We start from the raw sequence: 27,864 nt of genomic DNA on the forward strand, positions 1-27,864 counted from the left end.
TATGTACTGGATCGTGCATGTCTTAAAGGGAGAAAAACTATTCCTGCTGCCTGTTTTTAATGTTAAATCAAATAACAAAGAAATCACTTACTGCTCTTGACTGAATAGCTTTTGTAACTTCAATAATGATTAATCTTTATTTTATACAGTAAAGATAATATGCAGTGATATTTTATATTTGATTACTTTATCCATTTTCTGTACCTGAAAACGACTGTTAGATACCTGAAAAACCTGAAAAGCACTGTTCCTGGATCTGTTTTTTCGCTATTCTTTATTCTTTTTCATGTATTATAGAAGTATCGGATCGGGACTCGGTATCGGTAGATACTCAAAATCAAATGACTCGGACTCGAGGGCAAAAAAACGTGATCGGGACATCCCTAATTTTCACACTTCAAAATGTTCATAAAGAGATTGTAAAACTAATCCATATGAATTGAGTCTTTATTTTCTGAAGAGACACGATCACTTTATATGATGAACAGATTGAATTTAGGCTTTAACATTCATCGGCGCACACATAAGTTGTGGTAAACGTAAGCTCAACCGTGCTTGCTTGATGTGCGAGAACCAATGAGGTTCATTCTTGCGTGTTACGCAGCAATCTTTGATATTTAAATTAGTCTGTTTATTGAGGGGTTTAACATATTCACAACAGAATAAAATAATAAAACAGATATTAAAAATTGTATTCTAAAAACATTCGAATTTGTTTTGGAATACAGCGCAGTCACGCTAACTCAATTTTGCATGCAAAAACAAGTAGTGTAGCTATGTATGAAGTACAGCTCACAAAGTCACATTCAAACCAAGCGAATTGCTGTTGGTCAGCATGCCGAATTCACATGACCAACAAGCAAAATTTGCTCTTTTTTGAACTTTTTTTTAAAAAAATTGAACTTTTTTGCTCTTACGCGCAACACCCAATTGCACAGAATTCTGTTAAAATGACCAGAGTGTCTATTTACACATGAAGTGTTGGCAAATACTATTTACACTAGCTCCGCCCACCAGTGTCTGGTTTTTAAAAAGATATGAAAAACTCAATGTTTCTTCAGTGGGGTAGCAGTAGTGATTAAGGCTCGCAGACCTGGCTTTTAATGCGATCGATGCGGGTTCGAATCTGCCTTTTGCCGAGCTCGCTTTTTTTCAATAAAAACGAAAATAATGTTCTAAAAGTGGAAATAAACTGCGAATGAGTGTTTAATAATATTAAAAGTGTTTATTGAGTATAGGATTGGGGGAAGGTGTAGGAAGGCTTTTTATTCTCCTAAGGCAGCATCCATTTAATAATTGTAATCAATATAATCATTTACACTCTATGATATTATTGCATCCTGTTAATGTACAAAAATACTGAGGTTCAAATAGCATCTGCCAATATAAAGTATAGATAACATCTAATTATTTAGGCTACTCTTGTTACAAAGAACTGATACTTTTACATGGTGTAAATAGAATCTATCGCTATTTTCACCTAGCGTAAATAGCATATCGCTAAGAAAATGCTGCTACTGTCACTTAGTGTAAATAGAATATATTGCTATTTTCACTTAGCATAAATAGCATATATATCGCTAAGAATAAATTATATTTTCATTTAGTGTAAATAGCATCTAATTGCTATTTACGCTAGTTCAAATAGCCGCTGCCTAAAATGATTGGATCGTCTTAAGACCGGAAGGTGGGTGACATTTTCAACCAATACATTGTACAAAAGAAAGTGACATTGATAAGACACAAATACAATCAGGATCGGAAATGACAACTTTAATACTGGAACAAATACTATCTACGTTTTTATAACTTAAATTGTCCTTTATTATAACATCCCTTCATCAAAGCACATAGCAGTGACGGATGTTAAAAGGTAAACAAACTGCACTCAGTGAACTAACAATCATTTTTATTGAACAAAATGTCATTTGACTCCTAGATGTTTCTTTTTTTTTTTTTTTGAGTGGTGCCTTGTCAGCGTAATTTGTATCTCTCAAAACACATCCCAAAAGACATTTTAAAGTTAGTCTGAGTCTTTAAACTTCAACCCTACCCAGCAGAACGATTCTTTTTGTTATATAAAGACACAAACAGAGCACATAAACTGTTCATAGCCTACATAAAGGTAGAAGAAGGCCAACCGTACTTAGCTGTGCCACTAAGCTGACTGCTTTCTTTCAAAGCGACAGAACAGCTGTAGAGAGACATGACTGGTCTCTAGATTAGTCCCGTATGAATAATCCAACAGGAAACACAGAACCTGCATTATCACAGAGAACAGCTCTGTCTGTTGACTCTGTGGAGAATGGCTGGCACTTACAAAGTGTGAGAGCTAATTAAAACACAAGATGTGGCACCACACCGCCATAGATAGGAGCAAAAAGAGAGGGAGAGGGGTAAAAGGAAAGCAGGGGTGAGGAATCTACACATCTCATTAGCCTTTATCCTTGGATGTGGGACAGTCTGCACTTGTCTAGGCTTTGACTTAAGTCTTTGTACATCTCGTCACATTGGTTAATTGTTTATGTCGGAACACAAGGCGAGTCTGTGTGGAGTTTCAGTCTATTAGCTGCCACGGATGGCTCCAGAGGAAGGGGAAGGGCGAGAAGAGAATCCACTTAAGTCTTCTGATGTTGCCTTGGCATGTGATAGAGCTCTAGATGCCTGAGTCTTTGTATACTTGGAGTGAGAGAAGCCTTACTATTCCATTACAGGACTATTGGTATTGGGAATGATATCGGATCTGTGCTGCTGACAAAGTTATTTCATAATCCATCAGGAAACTGGGATTATCCTGATGTCTCTTTTAGTTCATGCACAGACAAAATAAAGTGCATTGAATGTGTACAAGTGGAACAATGGTGACTGTTACATAAGTGAATACATATTTGATTCAGCTTTCCATTTGAGGCTCTCGAGTTCATTCATCCTTCTCAAACTTGATTAAGTTTTTATTTCATTAATGTTCAACCAGTTGTTTTGTTAGTTACTGTACATCAGTCCTTTGTTTGGGGGTGATCTTTATCTATTAGTTTTGTCAAAGACTATAGAATAACACAAGACGTGTCACTCATATTGTTTTGAATGGGAGAAAGTGCAACGCGCAATATGGCAGAATAAGTCCCGCCTTCTAAATAAAAGCCAATCGCCAATTGGTAAAGTCATCGCGTCACTGCAGCGGCGGTTAGAAGCTCCGGTTCCTATAGAAACAGTCAGACGCACGCCTCCGAAATGAGGCACAAGAGACACGCATTTAGGTTTGCGCATGCGCATTAGTTTGATCCAGCTTGAAAAATACAGTTTTTTGTCATGATTCGAGCGTTTTGAAACAAAATTTATGAGACAGATGTTGTCAGATTTCATTGGTGATTTCAAATATGAAATTTAATCAAAAACTTGGAAGAGAATTTGATGTTTCAACATTCAAAGAGATAGGAGCTGCACTTGAATGCCTGAGAGGCGTTTCAAAGATGGCCGCCGAGTAAAATGACACACCAAGCCGACGCCAGTGAACTAGTGGCGATGAAAAGCATACTGTGGGGTTGACTCACGTTGGCAGCGTCTGTGTCCAAAGTTGGCCTGACGCACCAAACCAATGCTAAACAGCCGACGGCCAAGTAGCAAGTCAGTTCTGCGCCTGCGTGAGATGAAATACCTTTCCGCACCAGCAGGTGGCAGTCGCTGAACAGCCAATTAGAATGATCAGATGGCCCGACAGACCGACGAGCTCCGACGGCGATTCAACATTTCGAATCGGCTGAAAAAGCCGACAAGGACCAACTTCTGCCGACGGTGCGGATTGCGGAACGCACCGAGAAAACTTAGTCGGCCGACGAAGAAAAACTGCCCGACAGCCGACTGTCGACTTGGTGTGTTCCTGCCTTTAAAGGGACTTTGGTTTTGTTATTAAAAATTAGGCCTATATATATTTTACTTTTTTAAAATATATAAATTATATATTTAATTTAAATATCTATTATATTTAAATTATTAACCTATAAGACCTTGTGCACAAGAGAAACGTGCATGCAGCCATCTTTAGAATTTTGTCTTTGAACTTCCGTTTTTGCAGTAATGCTTAATATTTCTGTCATTGCTGTCAAATAATAATTAGCTGGTGAAGTGAATTTACTTAGAGTTAACAAAATTTATCACGAGCATTGTAATGTTTAAAGCAGATGTCTTAACAAATGTCAGTAGACCTGGAAAATTTTAAAACGAGCAGTTTATTCGTAAATACGTAAGATCGCTGTGGAAATACAAACCGGAAGTCAAAAGACAACGAGCGAAGCGCTGAAAAGGGGCGGGGCTACATAATGTCTAGACAGTAATATTTATTTAATATAGTTTTATTTCATATATTTTCAGTTAATATTAAGATATATAACATTTAGATAAATATAGCCCTGTATATTTTTTGGAAGAAATATTATTATTTTTATTTAAAATTGTGTAAAGAAAAATTAATTTTACTATATAGCCTATGCATCACTGTATTTTGAAGTTCTGGCAAGGACAGTTACTGTTTTTAATCGTAAACTTAAACATAAATTGTTCAGTATATAATATCTGCATGTGCACAAAACACATCAAAACCTTTTATTTGTATTTTATGACTATGCTAGCAGCTGCTTATGTTGTTGCTTAACCAAAAAAAAAAAAGTAATAAGTTACTCTCTGATACCATTCTGGCAGGATTTTTTTCTCCCTTCTCATTGTTCAATTTGTTGGCAACTTGATTTATTATGGATTTGAGGAGCACAAGTGGGATTTTGTAGCCAAATGATCCTGTAAAAGTCTGAGGAGAAGAGCAAAGCTAGTGTGGGAGGAGCAGTTTTAGATTGGCAGAAGAAGGGATCCCAGAAGGCTTGAGGGAGATGCGAGCCAGACAACAGCTTTTCATTCATGAAGATGCAATTCAGCACCGACATTTGCTGTTTTCTTCGGGTGTAGCCCAGCTGGCTGAGTGAATTCAACCAGTGTCACCGAGCGCTATGCACTCAACTATAGACATACTCATAAGTGCAAACTTGTGGGCTTGACCTGAACACCACTGGACACTGTTCAATTCAACTTTCCTTATGGGATTGGTCTGGGCGAGTATGAAGAGCGCTGTCAGAAGCTGGAAGCGGCGGTCAGCAGTGTCTCGATAGGCGTTATAGAAGTCTTCATTCAGAAGGATGCTGGTGGGAAATGCCTGCAGACAGAGAGGATGAGATTTGTGGAAAGGCGCTGGAGCTTCTGTCCGATCTGTGCTCGAGAGGAGAGGTGCACAATGAAAACTGCTTGGATTTCACATACTATTTTCGCGATCTTGGGAGACCGAGATATTCGGACTCTGGTGAGGACAGTGTTTTATTCATGTTTAAAACATTGTGTTTACCGTGTTGGTGAGGTTTCGTGTATCTTAACTAATCAAAACGCCACAAATCACATTTAAACAGGCGCGTTCAGTTGCTCTCAAACTACATACGAACCTTAAACTTGCTGTCATGAGACTTTCAGGTATTTTTACTCGCTAGAAAGTTATCAGGAAGCTTTTTCGCGACTTTTCGTGTTTAAATTTGTTAATTTAATTTATATGTTCGGCTAATTAGCAGCTAGCATTAATGAAGATGGAGTTTGTTGTCATTAAAGTAACCCCACCCATTACATTATCTACAGCAAACTATTTAAGATATAAAAAATAGGCACAACTTTTGTTGTTGTCAAGGTCTTATTCATTGATATTAATACTTGTTTATTTTTATTTTTGTAATTTTGGCTGCGTTTAGTTTATCCATAGACAATTCAGTTTTCTGTTAGACATCTTTTTTTCTAAACAATGTGTACATTGTTTATTATAAACCGACTTAAATGTATCTACACTATATATATATATATATATATATATATATATATACACTTTGTTACAATGGTTAACTTTAAGATTAATTACATTATTCTTATTTATTTTTTGTTTGTTTGCTTTTAGTTTCTTTTCTCTATATTAATATAAATATTTTACTTCAAGTCAAGAAACTACACACGCACGCACACACACACACGCACACACACACACACACAAAAACAAGCCCCAATCATCAATCCCCACAGTCCAGTATTAATGACCTATTTCGAGCTGTCCTGCATTTTACCATTTGGAAATGCAGCCTACATTCATTCAGATTTAATGCTGCACCATGTCAGATGCAGTGTAATTTTAGCCATAATATTCCTGCACGACCTGCAGGAACATTAATAAGGTTTTTTTGTGTGTTTGTTTATGCATTCAGAAGTTAAATTAAGCATAACTTCATTACACAGGTATTCAGTGTTTCTGGAAGGCTTCACAGGAAACTTGTGAATCCCCAAAGCAACCTGTCATTGATGTCAGAAATAGACCATTGCTTGATTCGGTACAAAGTATATGGGCTAAACCAAACATTAGCTTCACTGAACCTCCATTCATAGATCATAGGCTTTCCTCAGATCCTGTCGTCCTCATCCTCAGAGACACAGAACGGTTGACGGGAAACCATTAGGATTCCACCCCACCCTGCTACTCTGTACACTTTCTCCTTTATGATTACCCTGCATTGACATCCGTTAACACAAGGCCTTCAGACCCATGGGAGAAAGATTCATACGAGTAATTTGGTCCCTCAAGATGGATTGTATAAGAATTTAATGAAAGGGAAGAGCTGGGTTCAGAGGAACCCAGTAAATATACTCTTTGCCTGATGGGAGTTCACATGCTTCGCTGCAAAGTGCCTGTATATGGTGGAAAGTCTATTGTAATGGAACCCAAGGGAATCTGGCACTTTGAGAGGTTAATAACACATCACTGTAATGGATGACTTATGGACAGTTCAGATGGCATGGTGTGGACACATATTGACAGGTCTATGTGTAAGTGACGGCCCAAACGCAAGAAAGACAGTGTCTCATTCTTACAAGGGAAAGTTTATAACACATCCATGAGCAATGCGCCAGTGAAGGGCTATTGACTGTGAAGCTTGTGTACTATTATGTGAGTCATATTTATTCATAGCTACCTTACCTATGGTTTCTACTACCGTTGACATCTGGACTGTCATAAAAGTCTTCGATTGGTCAACCTCTAAAACAATTTCTACCCTGTGGCAGAAAAAAACGTTGTATCTTGCCATCAAATTTGCTAGCATCTGCAGTCTGCCAGCTGGATTTACAGAACCAGAAATAAAAATAGACATTCATAAGAGGTTGAGCTGGGTGAATATGGTCTTTCGAACTACCTAAATGTGTTAGCACGCTCATCACGCGTATAAAGAATGATTAAATAGTGTTTTTGTGTTCATATGTGAACGAATACCCAGATGCTAACGTGTCTGGATTTATGTCACACCTGCTGAACCTCAAGCAGACACCTGCTTAAAAAGATGTATAACAGCATGATCTCTGGGAATGTACTGTTGTGTGTCTAGCTTATTAAAATGAACATGCAAATTAAGAGGCAGTTTGTTGGGGAAATCTGGCTGTAATCCATTTGACACCCTAAATCCTATGGTTTGTCTTCTCTGGGAAGTATCCTGACCTTTCTTGTAGACATTCAGGTGTGCTTACCTCAGCAGGAGGCTTCATGTTCCTCTGTTTCTTATGTAAAAGTAGGTTCATCTTTGCTCAAAGGACACAAAAGACTTGGAGGTAGGAGAATGCAATCTCTTTTTTTCGGAAAGTGATGGTAAACAAATTCGCTTTAAGCCAGTGTCATTAATCTTGTGTTGAATAAGTGAATAATGTGATGTCAGAGCTTAGAAATGAGTTTAGTGTCTTGTGGGATTGTGAAATCATTTTGAAACCATGAGACACAATCTTTAGTTTCCATATTTGTAACCATCACAGATGCAACATGAAGATGTTTCCATAGAGATGCAATGAATGCTTGTTGGAAATGCCTTTAAAATGAAGAAACGTCCACATTAAGTCAACACGCTTTTTCAAGCTAGTCAGGCTAATGCAATTCAAAAATAAACAATGCCTCTAGGTTACCTCGCCCCCATCCCCCCACAAACTACGCCCCTGCAGGTTTGCATAAAATCCTGAGATTGTATTTTTATTGAGAAACACTGTTTTTGTGCATGTGAGATGAGTAAATGCATGTACACATTTAGTCTAGAACTACAAAAACCATCATGTTCACACAGCGTGGGTCAATAAATGTGAAAAAGTAACTTGCGTTACTTATTTAAAAACATAACTTAGATATTTTGTTGTGAATTGAAAAAGTAATCTCTTACTTTACTAGTTACTTGAGTTACTTAATCAGATTACTTTTTCAAGTTACTTATTCAAGGTAATGCGTTATCCCCAACACTGCGTAATTTCCCATGAAAAACATAGTGCTAAAGTCTAAAAAATAAACACTTATAATAGGCTTACTATAGTGAATTAGGGTAAGACAAAAACATGTTTTGGAAGAAGGATTGATGATGTATTGAATTTTGGTAATTTTGAACAAAAAAGTATACCTTTAAGTATATTTTTAGCCATCTTCAGAAAAGCGGTCACTATAAAAACAGGTAATCAGTAACAATATACCACATTTGCTTCATTAGATAGGAAACATTAGCAGCTCAGCTGCTAGTCACTTCTTTGAGGCTTTTTTCCCCCAAAAAACGTTTCCTTATGTTGTAAAATGAAGTAAATATCATTGGCACTTTTGCCATTTTTTGCCCCCTTAACTGTTTCATCATCTCAGTAATTCTGTTTATTTGGATAAATCTGATTTGCTTAGATTTAGCATTGGAATATGCTCTGATATTTACAGTACACTTAGAAATCTACATTGCATGATCTTCATTTTCAGTTTAGATTCAAGCTTGGCGTCCTATTTAACTTACCTTTAGAGTCCCATACTGAAACAATAGGCATGAAATGCTATCACACTGAATATGTGTCCCAGTGAGGCTGCTAGTCAGAGCATGTTCTCTGTTGCATCATTTATTCATATTGTATTTCTGAATTGTAACCCTGAGTAGAGAATGTTATTTTTTCTAGTGCATGTATTTTATTTTACATTTTAGCTAACATGCTCTCATGGTAATTCACAACCTACAGTATTTTACAGTTTGCTGAATTGTTGGCTAATTCGTATGAATTTGCACAATCTTATTCATAAACTTTTGTACAATCTGTTTGTGTCCCAAGTTAAGTTTAGGGATGGACCTTCATACTTTTTTGTTTTTTTTAAAAAAAATTGTAAATTTTTGTACAGATCACATGTATGAATTAATGCAAAATCACCACCACTGTTGGGGGCAACGCATTACAAGTAACATGAGGTATGTAATCAGATTACTTTTTTCAAGTAACTAGTAAAGTAATGCAAGTATATTGACTGACGGCTCTCCTGTCCCAATGTTAAGAGAAATCATAAGTGCAGAGGCGTTGTGTTCGCTGCATTTACTTATCTCACTTTTTTTGTTTTTATTGCTGAAGCATGAGTTTTGAACTTTCCTATCCTGCATTCTTTCTTATTATTCTGCAATCCAGAATGGCAGCACAGCTGAAAGGTTTGTTTGGGATTCGCCCTCTACTGTACAGGGGTGAATTTGCATTTCCTTCAGCCTGAGGCTTATTCAATTTCACTTTTGGTGTGAAAAGACCTTTACATTTACCAAAAATAAAAAATAAAAAACAGGGGAGAAAAAGTAACAAACGGGAATGCATTACTTTCCATAATAAGTAACTAGTTACTAATAAGTTACTTTTTAGGGAGTAATTAAATATTGTTTATATTACTTTTAAAAGTTACTTTACCCAGCACTGATCACCACCTTTTAAAATAGTTACTTTTTCTTATGAGATCGGGTTTATTTTAGCACAGAATATGATTGTTTTATCCCATCTTAAGTAACACTAGATTATTTTTATTCAATATTAGCCATAATAATAGAAATAATGGATTGTCACAATGTTTCCATATCAAAATGGCTATCTAATTGTGACATGTTTCATGCCGACATGGATATTGTTGTATTGGAAGTGTGCTGAATGTCATGCACATAGTTTAGTGCCATGTTATGCAAATGAAGCCTGTGGTTAATTTACTGTGTCATTGAAATCCCACAGAGTCTATTAAAGTCTGTGGAACAGTACTGAATGCTAATAATGCTGATTACACCTTGACAGCATTACAAAAGGAAGAAATGATAAATCCATTCAATTTATGATTTCCCCATGTGAAGCCTACAGGAGGATCTGTTTTGTCAAATGATATGTGCTCGCTTTTATGAGCACTCATGAAATTTCAGAACAGACTAATCAAGAGTCCAGCACTTGATATTTTAGTGCAATGCTATTTTCTCATGATTTATTGCTAATTATTATAAAAACCAAAGGACAAAAAGATGTTTTATATAAATTCTTGACTTTATAAGCCTTTTTTTTTTTTAATGTTCAGTGTACAACACTTGAGCTATTGATAATTTACTGCAAAGATGAAGATTCTGTCGTTATTTAATCACCTTGATGTTGTTCTAAACTTATTTGGTTTTCTATCTTCTGCAGAACACAAAAGATGTTTAGCAGAATGTTCACACTGCTCTTATCCATAAAATGAAAGTGAATGGTTGCTTTTATGGTACTTTTATTGTGCACTTTTTGGAGGTTGACGGCCCCTGATCACTTTTATTATATGCAAAAGCACCATTAATAGCCTGCCTAACATCTCCTTTGGTGCTCTAGAAAGAGAGAAAGAAAGAAAGTCATACGTGTTTGGAATGACATGAGGGTGAGTAAATAATGATAGATTTACATCATTTTTACCTGAACTATAACTTTAATCCTAAGTCTTCCTGTCTCAGGTGTGATAACCTGCAAAAGTAGTCTGAACATATATATTTTCTCTCCAGTATAGGGAGAAAAGATGGGAGTGGACAGAAAAGCATGGGGGCAGGGTGGTCTGACAGGGATTCATTCAGTCCACACTAAAAGCATCTATGCCTGGGTGGCCTAATTCAGAGAAACCATCTCAAGGGGCGTGAGAGAGAGAAAGAAAGAGATAGTCAGTAGTGGATCTTATATGTAGCATCTATTACTGTGGATTCAGCAGTTAGAGTTAAGATATTAGAGATGTCCAAAATATCTCAATATCTGGATCACAGGAAGACTTTTAAAGTTTTCATCTTTCATATTGAAGGTCTGTTTGGACACAATCACGTTAAAGCCATTATAAAAGACTTTAACTATTTGTAAAAGTGTACTTTTTTATTTTGAAAGTTTACTGTTCTCTGGCCGTGTCATGAACAATTTGTCTCGCCTGTTGAGTTGAGTTCATTTGTAACGCCTGATCAAACAAAAACATATAAGTTGCTTAAGTCGTATAGTTGAAGGGTATAGGCTAAGTTAGCACACTAATCCGCTAGCAGAACTAATCAAGCCATTTTGAATTTCTTAATTTCTCTTTAATGATTCTGTTAATGAAATTTATGTTAATTAGCCTAAGACTATAGGCCCTTCACACTAAGAACAATAACAGAAATGATAACTACACTGTCCGCCCCAAAAAAAGTTGCAGTTTGGATTTAAATAGGCAAATGCTTAAGATTACAGTGATTGTTATGTTTCTAGCATGTTATATCGTCTTGATGGAAATAAATGTTGTGAAAGGTGCATCAATTTTCGGTCAAGATCTCGGATTGACAATGTAAGAGGTGAGCACTCTGTAAAGTCTTCTCCAGCACATCCCAAAGACTTTCAATGAATTTAAGGTCAGGACTCAGAGGTGCCAATTCATGTGTGAAAATGACTCTCCATGCTCCCTCCTGACCATTCTTTCACAGTTTGAGTCTGATGAATCTTGACATTGTCATCCTGGAATGTGTATTCCTACATGGTTGTTTAAAGGATTAGTTCACTTCAGAATTAAAATTTCCTGATAATTTACTCACCCTCATGTCATCCAAGATGTTTATGTCTTTCTTTCTTTAGTCAAAAAGAAATTAAGGTTTTTGAGGAAAACATTCCAGGATTTTTATCCATATAGTGGACTTCACTGGGGTCCAAGGTCCAAATTGCAGTTTCTGTGCAGCTTCAAAGGGTTCTACACAATCCCAGATGAGGAATAAGGATCATGTCTAGTGAAACAATAGGTCATTTTCTAAAAAAACTATATACTTTTTAACCACAAATGCTCGCCTTGCACTAGCTCTGCGATGCACCACACATTAAGTAATCATGTTGGAAAGGTCACGCGTGACATAGGCTGAAGTACCGCGGTAGGGCAAAAAACTCCATCTCATTTTCTCCTCGACCTTCAAAATCGTCAGACATCTTTCTTTTACATTTTTCTGTAAAGCCTGTTTAACTTGGTCTTTGCATGTTTTCAACTGAAGAAAGAAAGAAAGAAACATTTTGGATGACATGGGGGTGAGTAAATTATCAGGAAACAAACCGATTATTTTTTTGGGCTGGATATATATTATATATTAGAGTGTTTAATAGCATTCACACCATAACACAATAATGTTCTGTGCATTATAAGCATGCACCGTTTTAAATGCTAGAGCAATTTAAAGTCTGTTGGACTCTGATTGGCTGTCAATGTTTTATCATTCATCAGCTGGAATAAATGGTTCTGAAAGTGATTCCAGTGATATTGTTTCATTACAGCCTTTTCGCATAGAATTAGAATGATTATTAAAACTTTATAGTTATCGTCAGGGTGGAGGATGACAGACTTTCTCTCTTGGTCTTTGCTCCAGATGTGTCTGTGAGTCTATTGTCGCTTTTGGTGACCACATGTGGCCTAGCGCTGTTTGCCGTCTCCCTGTTCGTGTCGTGGAAGTTGTTTTGGGTGCCATGGCGAGATCGCTTCTGGCCCAGCCTAAAAGACCAGCAGGGCGAGCAGAAGCCGGTCCTGACCGAGGTGGAGGGCCTGGAGCGGGAATACAGCGAGGACTTTGAAAAGGATCCCACCGGCCCAACGGTGCTCCCGGAGTCAGCCATGAAGATCAGCCACACGTCCCCGGACATCCAGCTGGAGGCCCAGTCTAAGGCGAAGGAGCTCAACCACATCCATGTAGCTCGCGTACAGCGACAAGTCACCGAACCGACCTCATCTGTCAGGTGAGTCATGTTTTCCTGACTTCATCAGGCATAATCACTCAGCCACCATTGATATTCATTTAGCAATCCCCAGTTGGCATTTGTTACACAGTGTGAGCCTCTGTGACCTTCAGCTTTAATTAAAGTTCTTTTCAGTCTCGTTATTCAGAAGATGTCTAGCATAGTGTTGACCAACAGACATCTGCCCCCCTTCTTCTCACTTCAGGCACAACTCCATCCGGAGACAGATGAACGTCTCCAACCCCGATTTCAACATGGCCCAGTTCCAGAGACAGGAGTCCATAACGGGTCCAAGCTTGGGACGCATCAAGCCTGAGCTCTACAAGCAGCGGTCGGTGGATGGGGACGACGTCAGGCGAGCCGACAGCTGCGGCCGCCTGCACTTCATCCTCAAATACGACTGTGACTTGGAGCAGCTCATCGTGAAGATCCACAAGGCCCAAGATCTACCTGCCAAGGACTTTACGGGAACCTCCGACCCATACGTGAAGATCTACCTGTTGCCAGAACGTAAAACCAAGCATCAAACCAAGGTACACCGCAAAACTCTGAACCCCATCTTCGACGAGGTTTTCCTGTTTCCTGTTGCATACACTGAGCTTCCCACGCGGAAACTCCATTTCAGCGTCTATGACTTCGACCGATTTTCGCGTCACGACGTCATTGGCCAAGTGGTGGTGGACAACTTCCTTGATCTACCTGACTTTCCACAGGAAACCAAGCTCTGCAGGGATATCCTTTATGTTAGTGCGGTAAGTCTTTTTAGTGTGTCTATATATGTATGTCTTGTCAATATTGCTGCTGAATTTGCCCTTAAACATTTTGTGTGCTCAGATCTCTCAAATAATGTTGTGGCAGAATCTCTAAGTAGTGAGGAAAGTAACATTCGTGAGAGGAAAGCAAGGCTGTTTCATCACCTGGTTTAAATGAGTTGTAGGTCGTTTTATCTGCCGTATGTAGAGTTGCAACACTGTGGGGGCTTTGAGTGTGTGACTCAGGAGGCTGCTATTGGAAATCTATGCAGGGAATTTGTACATTGATGATAGTGTCAGTTTAAATTAATGCAAACACAAGAACAGTTTGTGTGCGTTTACCTTAATTTCAGTAATTATAATCATTTTCTAATGTATATGCATGTATTTTCTGTATTTATTTATTTGTATATTTATTGAAAATGTTTATAATTAGGGAAATCAAGGAAGTAAGATTTTTTTAAATAATAATGCTTTTATTCAGCAAGGATGCATTTTTTAAAAAAAAATTTATGAATGATTTATATTTCAAATAAATGCTGTTCTTTTTAACTTTCTATTAATCAAAGAATCCTGAAAGGACAGCACAGTTTCCACAATATATTCCACAAATATTAAGCACCACAACAGTTTTTAACATTGGTAATAATAAGAAGAAATGTTTCTTGATGCTGAAAATTCAGCTTTGCATCACAGCAATAAATTACAATTTAAAATGTCAAAACAGAAAAGTTATTTAAATTGTTAAACAATATTACCATTTTTTATGGAAGCTTGTTTCCTCCACTAAAAATAAAAATAAAAAAGGTAATTGCGACCTTTTTATCTCACAATTCTGACTTTATATCACACAATTCTGACTTTATAACTCGCAATTCTGACTTTATATCACATAATTCTGACTTTATAACTCGCAATTCAGACTTTATAACTCGCAATTCTGACTTTATATCTCGCAATTCAGACTTTATAACTCGCAATTCAGACTTTATAACTCGCAATTCTGACTTTATATCACATAATTCTGACTTTATAACTCGCAATTCTGACTTTATATCACAATTCTGACTTTATAACTCGCAATTCTGACTTTATAACTCGCAATTCTGACTTTATAACTCGCAATTCTGACTTTATATCTCACAATTCTGACTTTATAACTCACAATTCAGACTTTATAACTCACAATTCAGACTTTATGACTCGCAATTCAGACTTTATAACTCACAATTCTGACTTTATAACCCGCAATTCTGACTTTATAACCCGCAATTCTGACTTTATAACCCGCAATTCTGACTTTATAACTCGCAATTCTGACTTTATAACCCGCAATTCTGACTTTATAACCCGCAATTCTGACTTTATATCATGCAATTCAGACTTTATATCACACAATTCAAACTTTATAACTCGCAATTCAGACTTTATAACCTGCAATTCTGATTTTATAACCTGCAATTCTGAATTTATAACTCGCAATTCTGACTTTATATCATGCAATTCTGACTTTATATCATGCAATTCTGACTTTATAACTCGCAATTCTGAGAAAAAAAAGTCAGAATTGTGAGATAAAAGCCACAATTACCTTTTTTATTTTTTATTCCATGGCGGAAACAAGCTTCCATAGATTTAGGTTACTGTATTCTTTATCTAAATAATTGATCCTCGGAGAGCATTAGAGAATTCTTTCAAAAACATTGAATCATCTAAATGTATATATAATATTTCCTTGATTTCACTACTACTTATAAACATGCATCTCATCTCGCTTTTCTTTTTTGAGGTCTTTCACCATTAAAAGTCATTTTAATAAATAGTAGTTAAATGTGTTGCAATTTGCTTTGATCCCAACCTCTGTCTTAACAGATTCTCCAGTTCGAACAATACTGTGTACTTTTGGCAAGATTATAATAGGGTTAACAGTTCATTAACACTATGAATGACTATTAGACCATTTGTGGCTGCTCTGAAGTAAATGCATTTAATAGTCATACTGAAAGAACAAGTGAAAATATTTGAGGATAGTTTTTTTTCTCTTCTCCGATCACTTTCATGCTTCAGAGGTAGCAACATAAAAATATACTTTGAGAAGCGTGAATATTTCATAATCACACATGGCCCACGTAGGGGTGACCTATATTTGAAATGGCTGCTGGAGAGTTTGCTCTGACATGAATATACAGCGGTTTTAGGTTTATTGTTTTAAATGGAGGAGCACAGGATAGATGTCTGATGGGGTGAAATTGATCCGGCTTATAAGTGGACTTGTGCCAGTTGTCTGGGAGTAAATGCCCTCAGCCTAGAAAGAGAAACAAAGGTTTTTGTGTGCAGGTGGTCTTATGACGTACAATACTTAAAGGAATAGTTCACCCAAAAATTTAAAATGTGATTTACTCACTCTCATGATATTTTGAAACCTGTTTGACTTCTGTTTGGCTGATGACTTTCACCATTTGTTTTAAAGCCTTGTCTGTAATTTAAAATTTTAAACTGATTTATATGCAATAACCTAAATATTCTCAGCTGTTTAGGTGTAAGGTGTTAAAATACAGGAAAAACTACATCCTGTAGGGATTTGATGTGGATCTCAATTCTGTTCCCTTAGGGTTGGCAGCCATACTGCATATATGAACGTTATCCATGCTATAAATAAGTAGTTAATACTGTTGACATGTTTATTTTAGTCTATTAGGAATTTCATGTCTTTTTAACTTATTTTTAAACCCATATTCTTTATAAATATTTATTGGATAGAGCTTATACCAATGTATTTCACTGGATCTAGAGGTTAGTGTCTAAGTGATAGCAAGCATCACAGGCTGTTTCAGTTCATATAAGTGGGCCATATCTCTAGGGACCGCCAGCTTGGTGGAACACAATCCACACGTGCCATCCATGCATTAATCATTTTTGGAGGCTTGATTGTATATCTAACATAAACTTATGTAATGCTATGCTGTAAGACTTTACATCTCGATAACATAAGATGCTGTTATTACTATATGTCGATGACCTTAGTGCCAGTTAAACAATTGTACAATTGTGTTTTCTGCTGTTTGCTCATTGTGCACACATTCATAAAGCAATTACTCTAAGACAAACCTTAGAGTCAATTGCCATTGCAGCCCATTTTGCTTTTGTAATCTGACATATGTCCATTGCTACAAGATATTTAATTGAAAAAAACTAGGATGGAACTTAACCAAGGATGGTTTCAATGGTGAAACATGGGTGTTAAACACCATATTGGAGGAAATTTGAATGTTAGCCATTGACTTCAATAGTATTTATTTTTCCTACTATGGTAGTCAATGGGGGATGCAATCTGTTTGGTTACTGACATTCTTCCAAATATTTTGTGTTCATCATAACAAGGACATTTATATAGGTTTGGAAAAACCTGAGGATGAGTAAATGATGACAGAATTTTCATTTTTTGGGTGAACTATCCCTTTAACTAAAGTCAATTCAGAGCAGAGTTGCCAAGTCTGCAGTTTTCCCACAGATTTGGCTATTTTTACACTGTTGCCGTGGTTGTTTTTTTTAGTCCATGGGTTGAAACGACCGGGAACATGATTGGGATAGTTTTGGCCATGATTGGCCAGGTTTCGAATAGCAATCGGGCTGGTTTTGTTACGCAAACCTGGCAACCCCGATTCACAGGATTACAAAAGCACAGTTTGTGTTCTGAGAAAGTAAATAAGGTCAATGTTTAAGGTTTTTTTGTTGAATTTAAAAGTGGAAATCAGGCTTTTCCCCACTTAAAAGAGTGCTGCAGGCAGGGATGACATCAAAACCCAGAAGACTAATTCACCACTGGTTCCCTCGAGATTTTTCCTATGTGTTTTTATGATGGGGTTTTTCAATTTATGAGTAAAATAAGGTCTATGGTAAACTGCACACACTCACACCCCAACCGTTCTTATCTAGTTACTTATTAAAATAAAAATAACTTTAATATTTGCTTTTTCCATTATGGATGTGTGTAATTTACATTGTAGAGCAAAACATCCGAGTATCGTGTTTACCACGGATCTTATTTTACTCATAAATGTAAAAACCAATAGGAAAATCTCTGGCGAATTATTCTTTTGGGTTTTGACTTCATCTCTGCAGCACTCTATAATGATAAATCATGTTTGCGTTTCTTATTGGATAGAGCCGACATGATTAATAAAGGCAAAAATAAATAAATATATATATATAATTTGCACCATTTATCTTTCTGCTGTCTCTATTTGATTGTATCAGGTTCATTTCTATATAACTGGCATCGATCAGCTAACAGTGTAGCACAGATGTCAGAGTGTCTCTACCTTCATGCTAACTCTCTATATTACTTTAGGGATTCTGAGTAACTTCTTAAAAATGCATGAGAGTTCCAGCAGCACAGCCGGTCTTAGATTGAAATGAAATACAATCCACCGTACACTACCATGACATGTGAATACAACTTTCTGAATATCAACTCTGAAAAAAAAAGCAACTTTAACCTTTCCATTTTTTTTTGTGTGCAAGTAATTTGCATTCCAATCTGAATGACTGATTATGTTTGCTCAGATCTATTCAAGGTGTAATTCCACTCTGCCTATAAATAAAACACCAGCTAGTTAATGTACGAAAAGGCCAATCCATTCCACCCAGCTGGAGAGAGAAAGATTGAGGCATCTCTAATCCGGAAGTGTAAAAGGTCGATCAGCAGGATCTAGTGCCATTGAATCTCCTGTCAGGATTCACCTCTAACCATGAGACATTTACCTTGGATTGCGACTGAAATTACACTTTTTGTAAACTTGAAACGGAGGCTATAATCCAGCAATTCTTGGCTTTCAAACACTTAGAATAGACCAGGAATGAGTGTGACATGAGATAATTGCTTGTTTCACATTAGTGTACATGCATATCCTGTTGCCACATTTTTCAGCATCATTACTTCAGTCTTCAGTGTCACATAATCCTTCAGAAATCATTGTAATATGCTGATTTGCTGCTCAAGAATCGTTTCATGTTGAAAAAAGTTGTATGTAAATGTCTTTACTGTTACTTTTGATCAATTTAATGTTTCCTTGCTGAATAAAAGTGTTAATAGGGGGAAAATTCCACTGACCCCAAACTTATTTATGATGAAAAGTAGCCTTAAAGTAAATTTAATCCAATTGTATTCATCATAATCCCATGCCATCATTCTACATACAGCAAGCAATACAACAATCTGACTGAGGTTCAGAGAGTTGTAAAAAAGCAAAACCTGTATTTTCTTGTGTGTGTGTTTTTTTTTAAGCATACCTCGACATGAAAGACAGGGGTGTTTCAGCAGACATTTTGAAATAGTATGCAGTTGAAGTCAGTAAAGCTGGTTGCATTCGCAGATAATATATAGCTCTACGGAAGTTCAAAGAGAAAGACTGGGTCTGCGTAAGCCAGTGTTGCCAAGTCTGCAGTTTTCGCGTGGAAATGGGCTACTTTAACACTGTTGCTGCGGGTTGTTTTTCATGTCTGCGAGTTGAAGCGTCATCAAATAACATGATATTTAGCCCATGGAATGCAAATTTTACCAGGGACTGTTTTGTGTTCTCCATCAACCCACCTCCGAAACACGATTGGGCTAGTTTTGGGCTACTTTTGAGTAGCAATTGGGTGGGTTTTGTTGTGAAACCTGGCAACCCTGGCGTAGGATGTAGTAACAGATATAAGGAAAAAGTTGTTGAAAAACTTGACAAATGTTTTTGTGTGCATGGCTAGATACATTGCTGATGACACTATATGTAACTGAATAATGGAAAAGTTGTAAAAAGGAAATTAAGGGACAATTAAAGTCGAAATTGTGAAAATTAGTTGCATCTGTTAGATTGAGATATAAAGACACAATTACAAGATGTAAAACCACAATTTTAAGATATGAAAGCACAATTGAGATATAAAGATACGATTAGGAGAAATAAAGTTGCAATTTTCAGATGTAAAATTCACAATTGTAAGACAAACAGTTAATGTGTTAGATATAAAGTTAAAATATTACTTATTTTGAATAAGCCCAAATACTGAGTTTAATTCATTTGAAATTCTAAGGTTTTGTGCTATTGCCAGAGTACAGATTTACTTTCTGCATGTGGTCTTGTCACAAAATGGAAAATCAGTGATTTAGCAAATGTTAACAAGCCTCTTTACATTGCCCTGACTTTCCTCAATGTTTTCATTATGCTCTTTCTTTCTAATGTGGCAACCAGCCCTTGTTAATAAGCCTTTGAATGAGTGGGGGTGGGTGGGATTGGAGATCGAAAATCACACTAGATAGACCCTCTCCGAGCCTTATTCAACCTCTTCACAACTGCACTATAATTTCATTCACAGTGCGCAAGTGACCATAATTTTACCGCTGAATTGATTTAAGTGCTTATGAGAGCAGAGGCGTCTGTTATCCTATAGTCTACAGATGGAAGGGCGTAATTCAATTACCTTGCCAGAGAGGAATTGGTTTCATGAGGTCCAACCCTTAATGTCTCTCACACACAAAAAAGAGGGTGTGTTTAGAACATTAATAGCCCCTTGCCACGCCCCTTCCCACCACATCCCGCCCACTTTACCATGACACGAATAGAGGTCAGGGAAAGAAACAGTATGAAGCACAATTGAAGGTACAATTACAAACCCGATTCCAAAAATGTTGGGACACTGTACAAATTGTGAACAAAAAAGGAATGCAATAATTTACAAATCTCATAAGCTTATATTTTATTCACAATAGAATATAGATAACCTATCAAATGTTGAAAGTGAGACATTCTGAAATGTCATGCCAAATATTGGCTCATTTTGGATTTCATGAGAGCTACACATTCCAAAAAAGTTGGGACAGGTAGCAATAATAAAAGTCAAATGTACATATAAGGAACAGCTGGAGGACCAATTTGCAATATATTAGGTCAAGTGGCAACATGATTGGGTATAAAAAGAGCCTCTCAGAGTGGCAGTGTCTCTCAGAAGTCAAGATGGGCAGAGGATCACCAATTCCCCCAATGCTGCGGCGAAAAATAGTGGAGCAATATCAGAAAGAAAAAAATTGCAAAGAGTTTGAAATTATCATCATCTATAGTGCATAATATCATCCAAAGATTCAGAGTATCTGGAACAATCTCTGTGCGTAAGAGTCAAGGGCGGAAAACCATACTGGATTCCCATGACCACATACAGGAATGCTACTGTAATGGAAATCACAACATGGGCTCAGGAATACTTCCAGAAAACATTGTCGGTGAACACAATCCACCGTGCCATTCGCCGTTGCCGACTAAAACTCTATATCTAAGCCATATCTAAACATGTTTCAGAAGCGCAGGCGTTTTCTCTGGGCCAAGGCTCATTTAAAATGGACTGTGGCAAAATGGAAAACTGTTCTGTGGTCAGACGAATCAAAATTTGAAGTTCTTTTTGGAAAACTGGGATGCCATGTCATCCGGACTAAAGAGGACAATGACAACCCAAGTTGTTATTAGCGCTCAGTTCAGAAGCCTGCATCTCTGATGGTATGGGGTTACATGAGTGCATGTGGCATGGGCAGCTTACACATCTGGAAAGGCACCATCAATGCTGAAAGGTATATCCAAGTTCTAGAACAACATATGTTCCCATCCGGACGTCGTCTCTTTCAGGGAAGACCTTACATTTTCCAACATGACAATGCCAGACCACATACTGCATCAATTACAACATCATGGCTGCGTAGAAGAAGGATCCGGGTACTGAAATGGCCAGCCTGCAGTCCAGATCTTTCACCCATAGAAAACATTTGCCGCATCATAAAGAGGAAGATGTGACAATGAAGACCTTAGACAGTTGAGCAACTAGAAGCCTGTATTAGACAAGAATGGGACAACATTCCTATTCCTAAACTTGAGCAACTTGTCTCCTCAGTCCCCAGACGTTTGCAGACTGTTATAAAAAGAAGAGGGGATGCCACACAGTGGTAAACATGGCCTTGTCCCAACTTTTTTGAGATGTGTTGATGCCATGAAATTTAAAATCAACTTATTTTTCCCTTAAAATTATACATTTTCTTAGTTTAAACATTTGATTTGTCATCTATGTTGTATTCTGAATAAAATATTGACATTTGAAACTTCCACATCATGGCATTCTGTTTTTATTCACAATTTGTACAGTGTCCCAACTTTTTTGGAATCGGGTTTGTAGATGAACAGTCTTATTTTACTAATTTACTGTGATATTTTTACTGTTTGGCTACAATAAATCAATTGCATTGCTTTAAGTTCTATGGGCTCTGCTCCGAATAACATCAGTAAATGTCATTCAGTGAAACAAAAAGAAAAAGCAAAGACTTCTATACATAATTTTAATACCATTTTGCACTATGTTAATATATGATATTATAAAATCATGCCAGACTAAAAAAATATATATTTATTACATTTTAAGATATTTTAATCACAAATGAAATGGCTGTATTTGCCTTTGGATGGTTAAACCGAATTACCTTTTGACACTTCAAAATCTTTAAAATACATTTTTATGTAGCAAAATATAATTAAAACCTTTTGGATTCGATAAGAGATCTAGTTGTACTACCTTACATACTTTGGATGTCATATCTTTGTTTTTTTATTATTATTAAGGCCTTTGGACAAAAAGATGACCCGTCACGCGTCACATCATTGACTCAATAGTCTGCATTGTATAATTAGTCAAATTTAGCAGATTTTCTACACTTGATTTAAGTATAAATCATTTTGGAAAATGAAAGAATCAGCCAGTGCAGTAAGAGAAAATACATGTATTCAAGACAAAAACAATGAGGAAAAAGTCTTAATATTTTGCAGATTGCAGTGCTGCTTCTCAAGTAAATTTATTTTAAGGATTTACAAAAAAATAAAGTTTTTCTTGTTTTCCAGTAAAATTCATTAAATAAGTTTTTATGTGTAAAAAGTATAAACCAAAATTTAAATTGTCATTAATTGATCTCTGCTATAGTGCTCCAAAACTCATTCACACAAATGTTCAAACTTCGTTGAGACGCATCACAGCAGGTTTGACATCATTGACACCATATGTCAACACATGTCAAGCACAAATGACATTTGAAATCTACAGCGAAGAGCAAGATTTTCTGAGAATAAAGACGTTTTGTCACACATTTTTTCGCACAAAGCTTCTATGGCTTATCACTTTTATGATGTTTTTTGTTCTTTTTGGAGCTCCTGATCACTGTTTAATCTTGAAAAAATAGCATCATAAACATTAAACAAGGAAGAAACAAAGTCTTAGAGGTTTGGAACAACATGAGGCTGAGTAAGTAATGACATTTTAGTGAACGAATCGTTTAAACAAAAGCCTCTAGCATTTTATTTCTTAATTTTGTGTGCTGCTTGCTTTAAAACACAAAGCATTTGTCATTATAATGAAGCAACCAGGATTTGGCTTGATGAGGAGAATCCAATTTAGGATTTAATTTGCAACAAGAGTCAACCTTACCTCTCTGTTAATGAAAGCTGTGCTTCGTATGGATGAAACAAAGGCAACAAGAGGAAACATTACCTTACTCCCTTACCCATACTTCCTTTCCTAGACATTAATTATAATGTGCAAAGAACAACAAACACAAACTGCCTACATTACACCAAACCCACAGGCCATCACAGTTATTGATCTTTCTGCATACTTGGCTGTTACTAGGATACCATCCAATTTTATTCAAATAAAAATGCCAGGAAATATTATATTGCCATTTTTAAAAGAAAACACAGCACAGTTACAATGCAAAATTTTTAACTCCAATACATGGGCATCACTTTATCTTTGTGGAAACCGGACACTTTTTTTCAGGAATATTTGATGAATAGAAACTCCAAAAGAAAATTTATTTTAAATAGATTTTTTTTTTTTTTTTGTAACATCATTAATATCTTTACCCTCACTTATAATCAATTTAATGCATTTTTGCTGAATAAAAGCAAAAACTGACCCAAAACTTTAGAATGGTGGTTTTTATTTCTTCTGAGGAACGCAAAAGAATATATTATTTTTGTCCATACAATGAAAGTGGGATCCAAACATGTTTTTTGGACCCAAATGACTTGTAACTTTAAAAAAAAAATCTTCTTTTGTGTTCTGCAGAAGAAAGAAAGTCATCATACAGATTTGGAACGACATGACGGTGAGTAAATAATGGCTGATTTTAATTTTTAGGGGAACTATCTCTTTAAATATGCCCATGTTGTTAGGAAAGGTTTTGTAAACTGATCCTTTATCAATGTTTGAATCCATGTTCCAGCATTTGAAAGGCAATTAAAGGTGATAGAGAAGTAGTTTTCACTGTGGAACTGCACTTGAGTCTGAGCCTTGTGAGGCAGGAAAACACCATCCAGTTCCAGTTCATCCCTGTAGAGAATTAATGAACACAACTCTCAGCATGGCAGACAGGACCGGACGCAGTGCTGCGACCTGGCCAGATAATGAGCCTATCTCTGCTGCCTGCCTCCATGACCTTTCTGCTTCATCGTAATAGATGGAGCCTCCTACTGTGCGAGAAGCCTGAGGGCTCTGAACTGCTTCGAATGGGACTGATCTATCTTAACAGGCCCTCTGAGCTCCTCAAATACACACAATCACAGATGATTAGATTTGTCAGGAAGCCTTAGAAGCCCAATGAGGTGTGCTGACCACTCATGCAGTTTCCTTTACAGTCCTCAATGTCACTTCCAGAAAGGCAGTAAATCCATGACCTGCATGCACACAGCATAAGCCCATTTGCTAAAACGGTGATTTTCTCGTATTTCAGTGGAAATAATACCCTTAAAACAAGTCTTTAGCATTTAAAGTAGAGTTCAAGTCAAGTGTGAAGAGTTTTAGAGAAGGTCAAGTTTCAAGCTTTTTAGGTTTCAAGTCTCAGGTGTTTAGGGTAAGTCTCTCTCTTTTTTGCTTTACATGTTTATTTTAAAAACCTTGTTGAAGATCAATCCATCATATATTTTGTCGGTCACAAATGTAAACAAAGTCAACAAATTCAGAGTTTTCCATGTAATTAATAGAACTCAGATCATTTATCTTGAATTCGAGTTTATTTTGCTTATCGATTTTTCTGCTCGATTGGATTGAGATCTGGGAAATTGGGAGGCCAAGTCAACACCTCAAACTCATTGTTGTGCTCCTCAAACCATTCCTGAAATATTTTTGCTTTGTGGCAGGGTGCATTATCCTGCTGAAAGAGGCCACAGCCACCAGGGAATACCATTTCCATGAAAGGGTGTACATGGTCTGCAACAATGCTTAGGTAGGTGGTACGTGTCAAAGTAACATCCACATGGATGGCAGGACCCAAGGTTTCCCAGCAGAACATTGCCCAAAGCATCACACTGCCTCAACCAGCTTGCCTTCTTCCCATAGTGCATCCTGGTGCCATGTGTTCCCCAGGTAAGCGACACACACACACCCGGCCATCCACGTGATGTAAAAGAAAACGTGATTCATCAGACCAGGCCACCTTCTTCCATTGCTCCATGGTCCAGTTCTGATGCTCACATGCCCACTGTTGGCGCTTTCGGCGGTGGACAGGGGTCAGCATGGGTACTCTGACTGGTCTGCGGCTCTGCAGCCCCATACGCAACAAACTGTGATGCATTGTGTATTCTGACACCTTTCTATCAGAACCAGCATTAACTTCTTGAGCAATTTGAGCTACAGTAGCTCGTCTGTTGGATCGGACCACATGGGCCAGCCTTCGCTCCCCAAGTGCATCAATGAGCCTTGGCCGCCACTGTTCCTTCCTTGGACCACTTTTGATAGATACTGACCACTGCAGACCGGGAACACCCCAGAAGAGCTGCAGTTTTGGAGATGCTTTGACCCAGTCATCTAGCCATCACAATTTGAAGGCCTAACTTTGAGGACAAAATGTTGACTTGCTGCCTAATATATCCCACCCACTAACAGGTGCCGTGATGAAGAGATAATCAGTGTTATTCATTCACCTGTCAGTGCTCATAATGTTACGCCTGATCAGTGTATAATATTTTGCAAAGCAAAACAAAGATTCTCTTATGCCCACTGATGGGCCTCATGCAACATCGAGATCATTCTCTTATATCCTTGGGGGGTAGAAAGATATGAGAGACTAAGTAATGTTAAGAGTTCTTACATGCTTTCAGCAACACTACACACCCATCTGATCCCAGTGCAGAGCGTGTCCATTAACATAGATCAGTTAATAATTGACAGTACGTGGAAGTTCTGGCAGCAGTGGGATCAGCCAGTGCTTGGCTACCGTGTGCATTAAAGGCCCATTTGGTTTCTGCACACACTTTGATTCATTGCTAATGTATGTCCGTCGTCTTCTGTTCCATCCTGTTGTGTCATTGCATTAACGCACTGAGATGAACCACAGAGCTGCATGTATGCATAACAGTTGACCAATGGTGACCCAGGAACTACATAGTGTCGTAGATCACATTTGTGCTCTGGGGTAATGCATTTAACCGTAGTTTGCTCTGGGGGGCTTGTCCAAGCAGCTGGTTTAGCATTGTTTATTAGTCTATTTAGTCTATTTTTTTCTTTCTTTTTACCATTCACAAGTTAATTCTGATGAAATTCTTTTTAAATATTATATACACTCACCGGCCACTTTATTAGGTACACCTGTTCAACTGCTTGTTAATGCAAATACCTTAACAGCCAATCACATGGCAGCAACTCAATGCATTTACGCATGTAGACATGGTCGAGATGATCTGCTGAAGTTCAAACTGAGCATCAGAATGGGGAAGAAAGTTGATTTATATAGATAGATAGATAGATACGTGCGTACGTGTGAAACGGCAGTACATCAGCTTGTGTAAGACTTGGGAATGTGTGCATTCTTGTGGTGCCATTAAACAATTGCTACTGTTGTTATACTTCTATGTCATTCAAATAAAAAATAAACAGTTATTATCATATTTTTCAGAGGTGTGCATTTGATATGCTCACCATTAAAGCGATAGTTTATGCTAGTATATTGGCTCCCACTACACTGAAGCTCATTTTGATGAGATGTTAATTATGGATCACATTTTTAGTTTGTTATACGAACAACTCTAATTAAAAAAATGTGCAAATTGTGGCTATTTTCAGATGTGATAATTAGGCAGCAGGTTTCTGCTCGCTGTTAGGAGTGGAGAGCAAAGTGCAAGAACAGGATTTCTTTGAGGTGAAATGCTTCTGTTCACATGCATCTTTTAGCAATGTATTGAGTCCTTACTGTATGTCAGAAAAACATAATGTGTTATATTTCTTAAAGTGGTCATATTGTATGTTGTTTCTGCCCTTGATTATCATTTGATGTTTTCTACCCTCTTCCTGTCTGTCGTTGCATGTGTAATGAGTTGCAAGTTCGCTGTGGGGTTCAATAAGATTGGCACTAATTCATTCAATAACAGTGCCTTTGCCAATCTTAAATTACATTGTGACACATTCAACAAACAATTTGTGCCTTTTAGTTTTGTGTTTGAAGAAGCTCCTAATCCTAAATATTAAAATTTTAGTTGTAAATGCACGTTCACACCAAGGACAGTAACTATAAAGATAACAATTATGATAACTATATTAGCATCCACACCAACAAATAATAACACTCTGTTTATTGTAAGTGAGCGTTGCAGGTTTGTCGTCTGCCACTTTAAATGTTCAAGCTCTTTAAAGCAGGATGGGTTCTGATTGGCTGTCAGTGTTTTTATGTTTTATCAGCTGAAAAAAAAAAAATCATGATTCCAAAAAGGGATTCCAACTATATAATTTCTCTGTGCCATTATTGTTATAGTTGTGTTGTGTATTGTGCTATTCTTTCATATTTAGGATGATTTTTAGAGTTATATCTTTATCGTTATCCTTGGTGTAAATGGGCCTTAAAGGATTAGTTCACTTTCAAATAAAATTTTCCTGATAATTTACTCACCCCCATGTCATCCAAGTTCATGTCTTTCTTTCTCAAGTCGAAAAGAAATGAAGGTTTTTGATGAAAACATTGCAGGAT

The 27,864-nt window shown here is 37.0% G+C and overlaps 1 protein-coding gene across 1 annotated transcript in view; it reads left to right on the forward strand.

The window, feature by feature from the left end:
- Positions 1 to 5,122: 5,122 nt before the first annotated feature.
- syt9b (synaptotagmin IXb) overlaps positions 5,123 to 27,864 on the forward strand; it is a 29,779-nt gene continuing 7,037 nt past the window's right edge. Inside the window, exons 1-3 of the mRNA XM_067379878.1 lie at positions 5,123 to 5,341; positions 12,726 to 13,089; positions 13,295 to 13,841. Of these exons, the coding sequence (XP_067235979.1) occupies positions 5,194 to 5,341; positions 12,726 to 13,089; positions 13,295 to 13,841 (1,059 nt within the window). The 5' untranslated portion in view covers positions 5,123 to 5,193. The remainder of the gene's footprint in view (positions 5,342 to 12,725; positions 13,090 to 13,294; positions 13,842 to 27,864) is intronic.

Source organism: Chanodichthys erythropterus, chromosome 24 (assembly GCF_024489055.1).
Source record: "Chanodichthys erythropterus isolate Z2021 chromosome 24, ASM2448905v1, whole genome shotgun sequence".
NCBI classification, from domain to species: Eukaryota; Metazoa; Chordata; class Actinopteri; order Cypriniformes; family Xenocyprididae; genus Chanodichthys; species Chanodichthys erythropterus.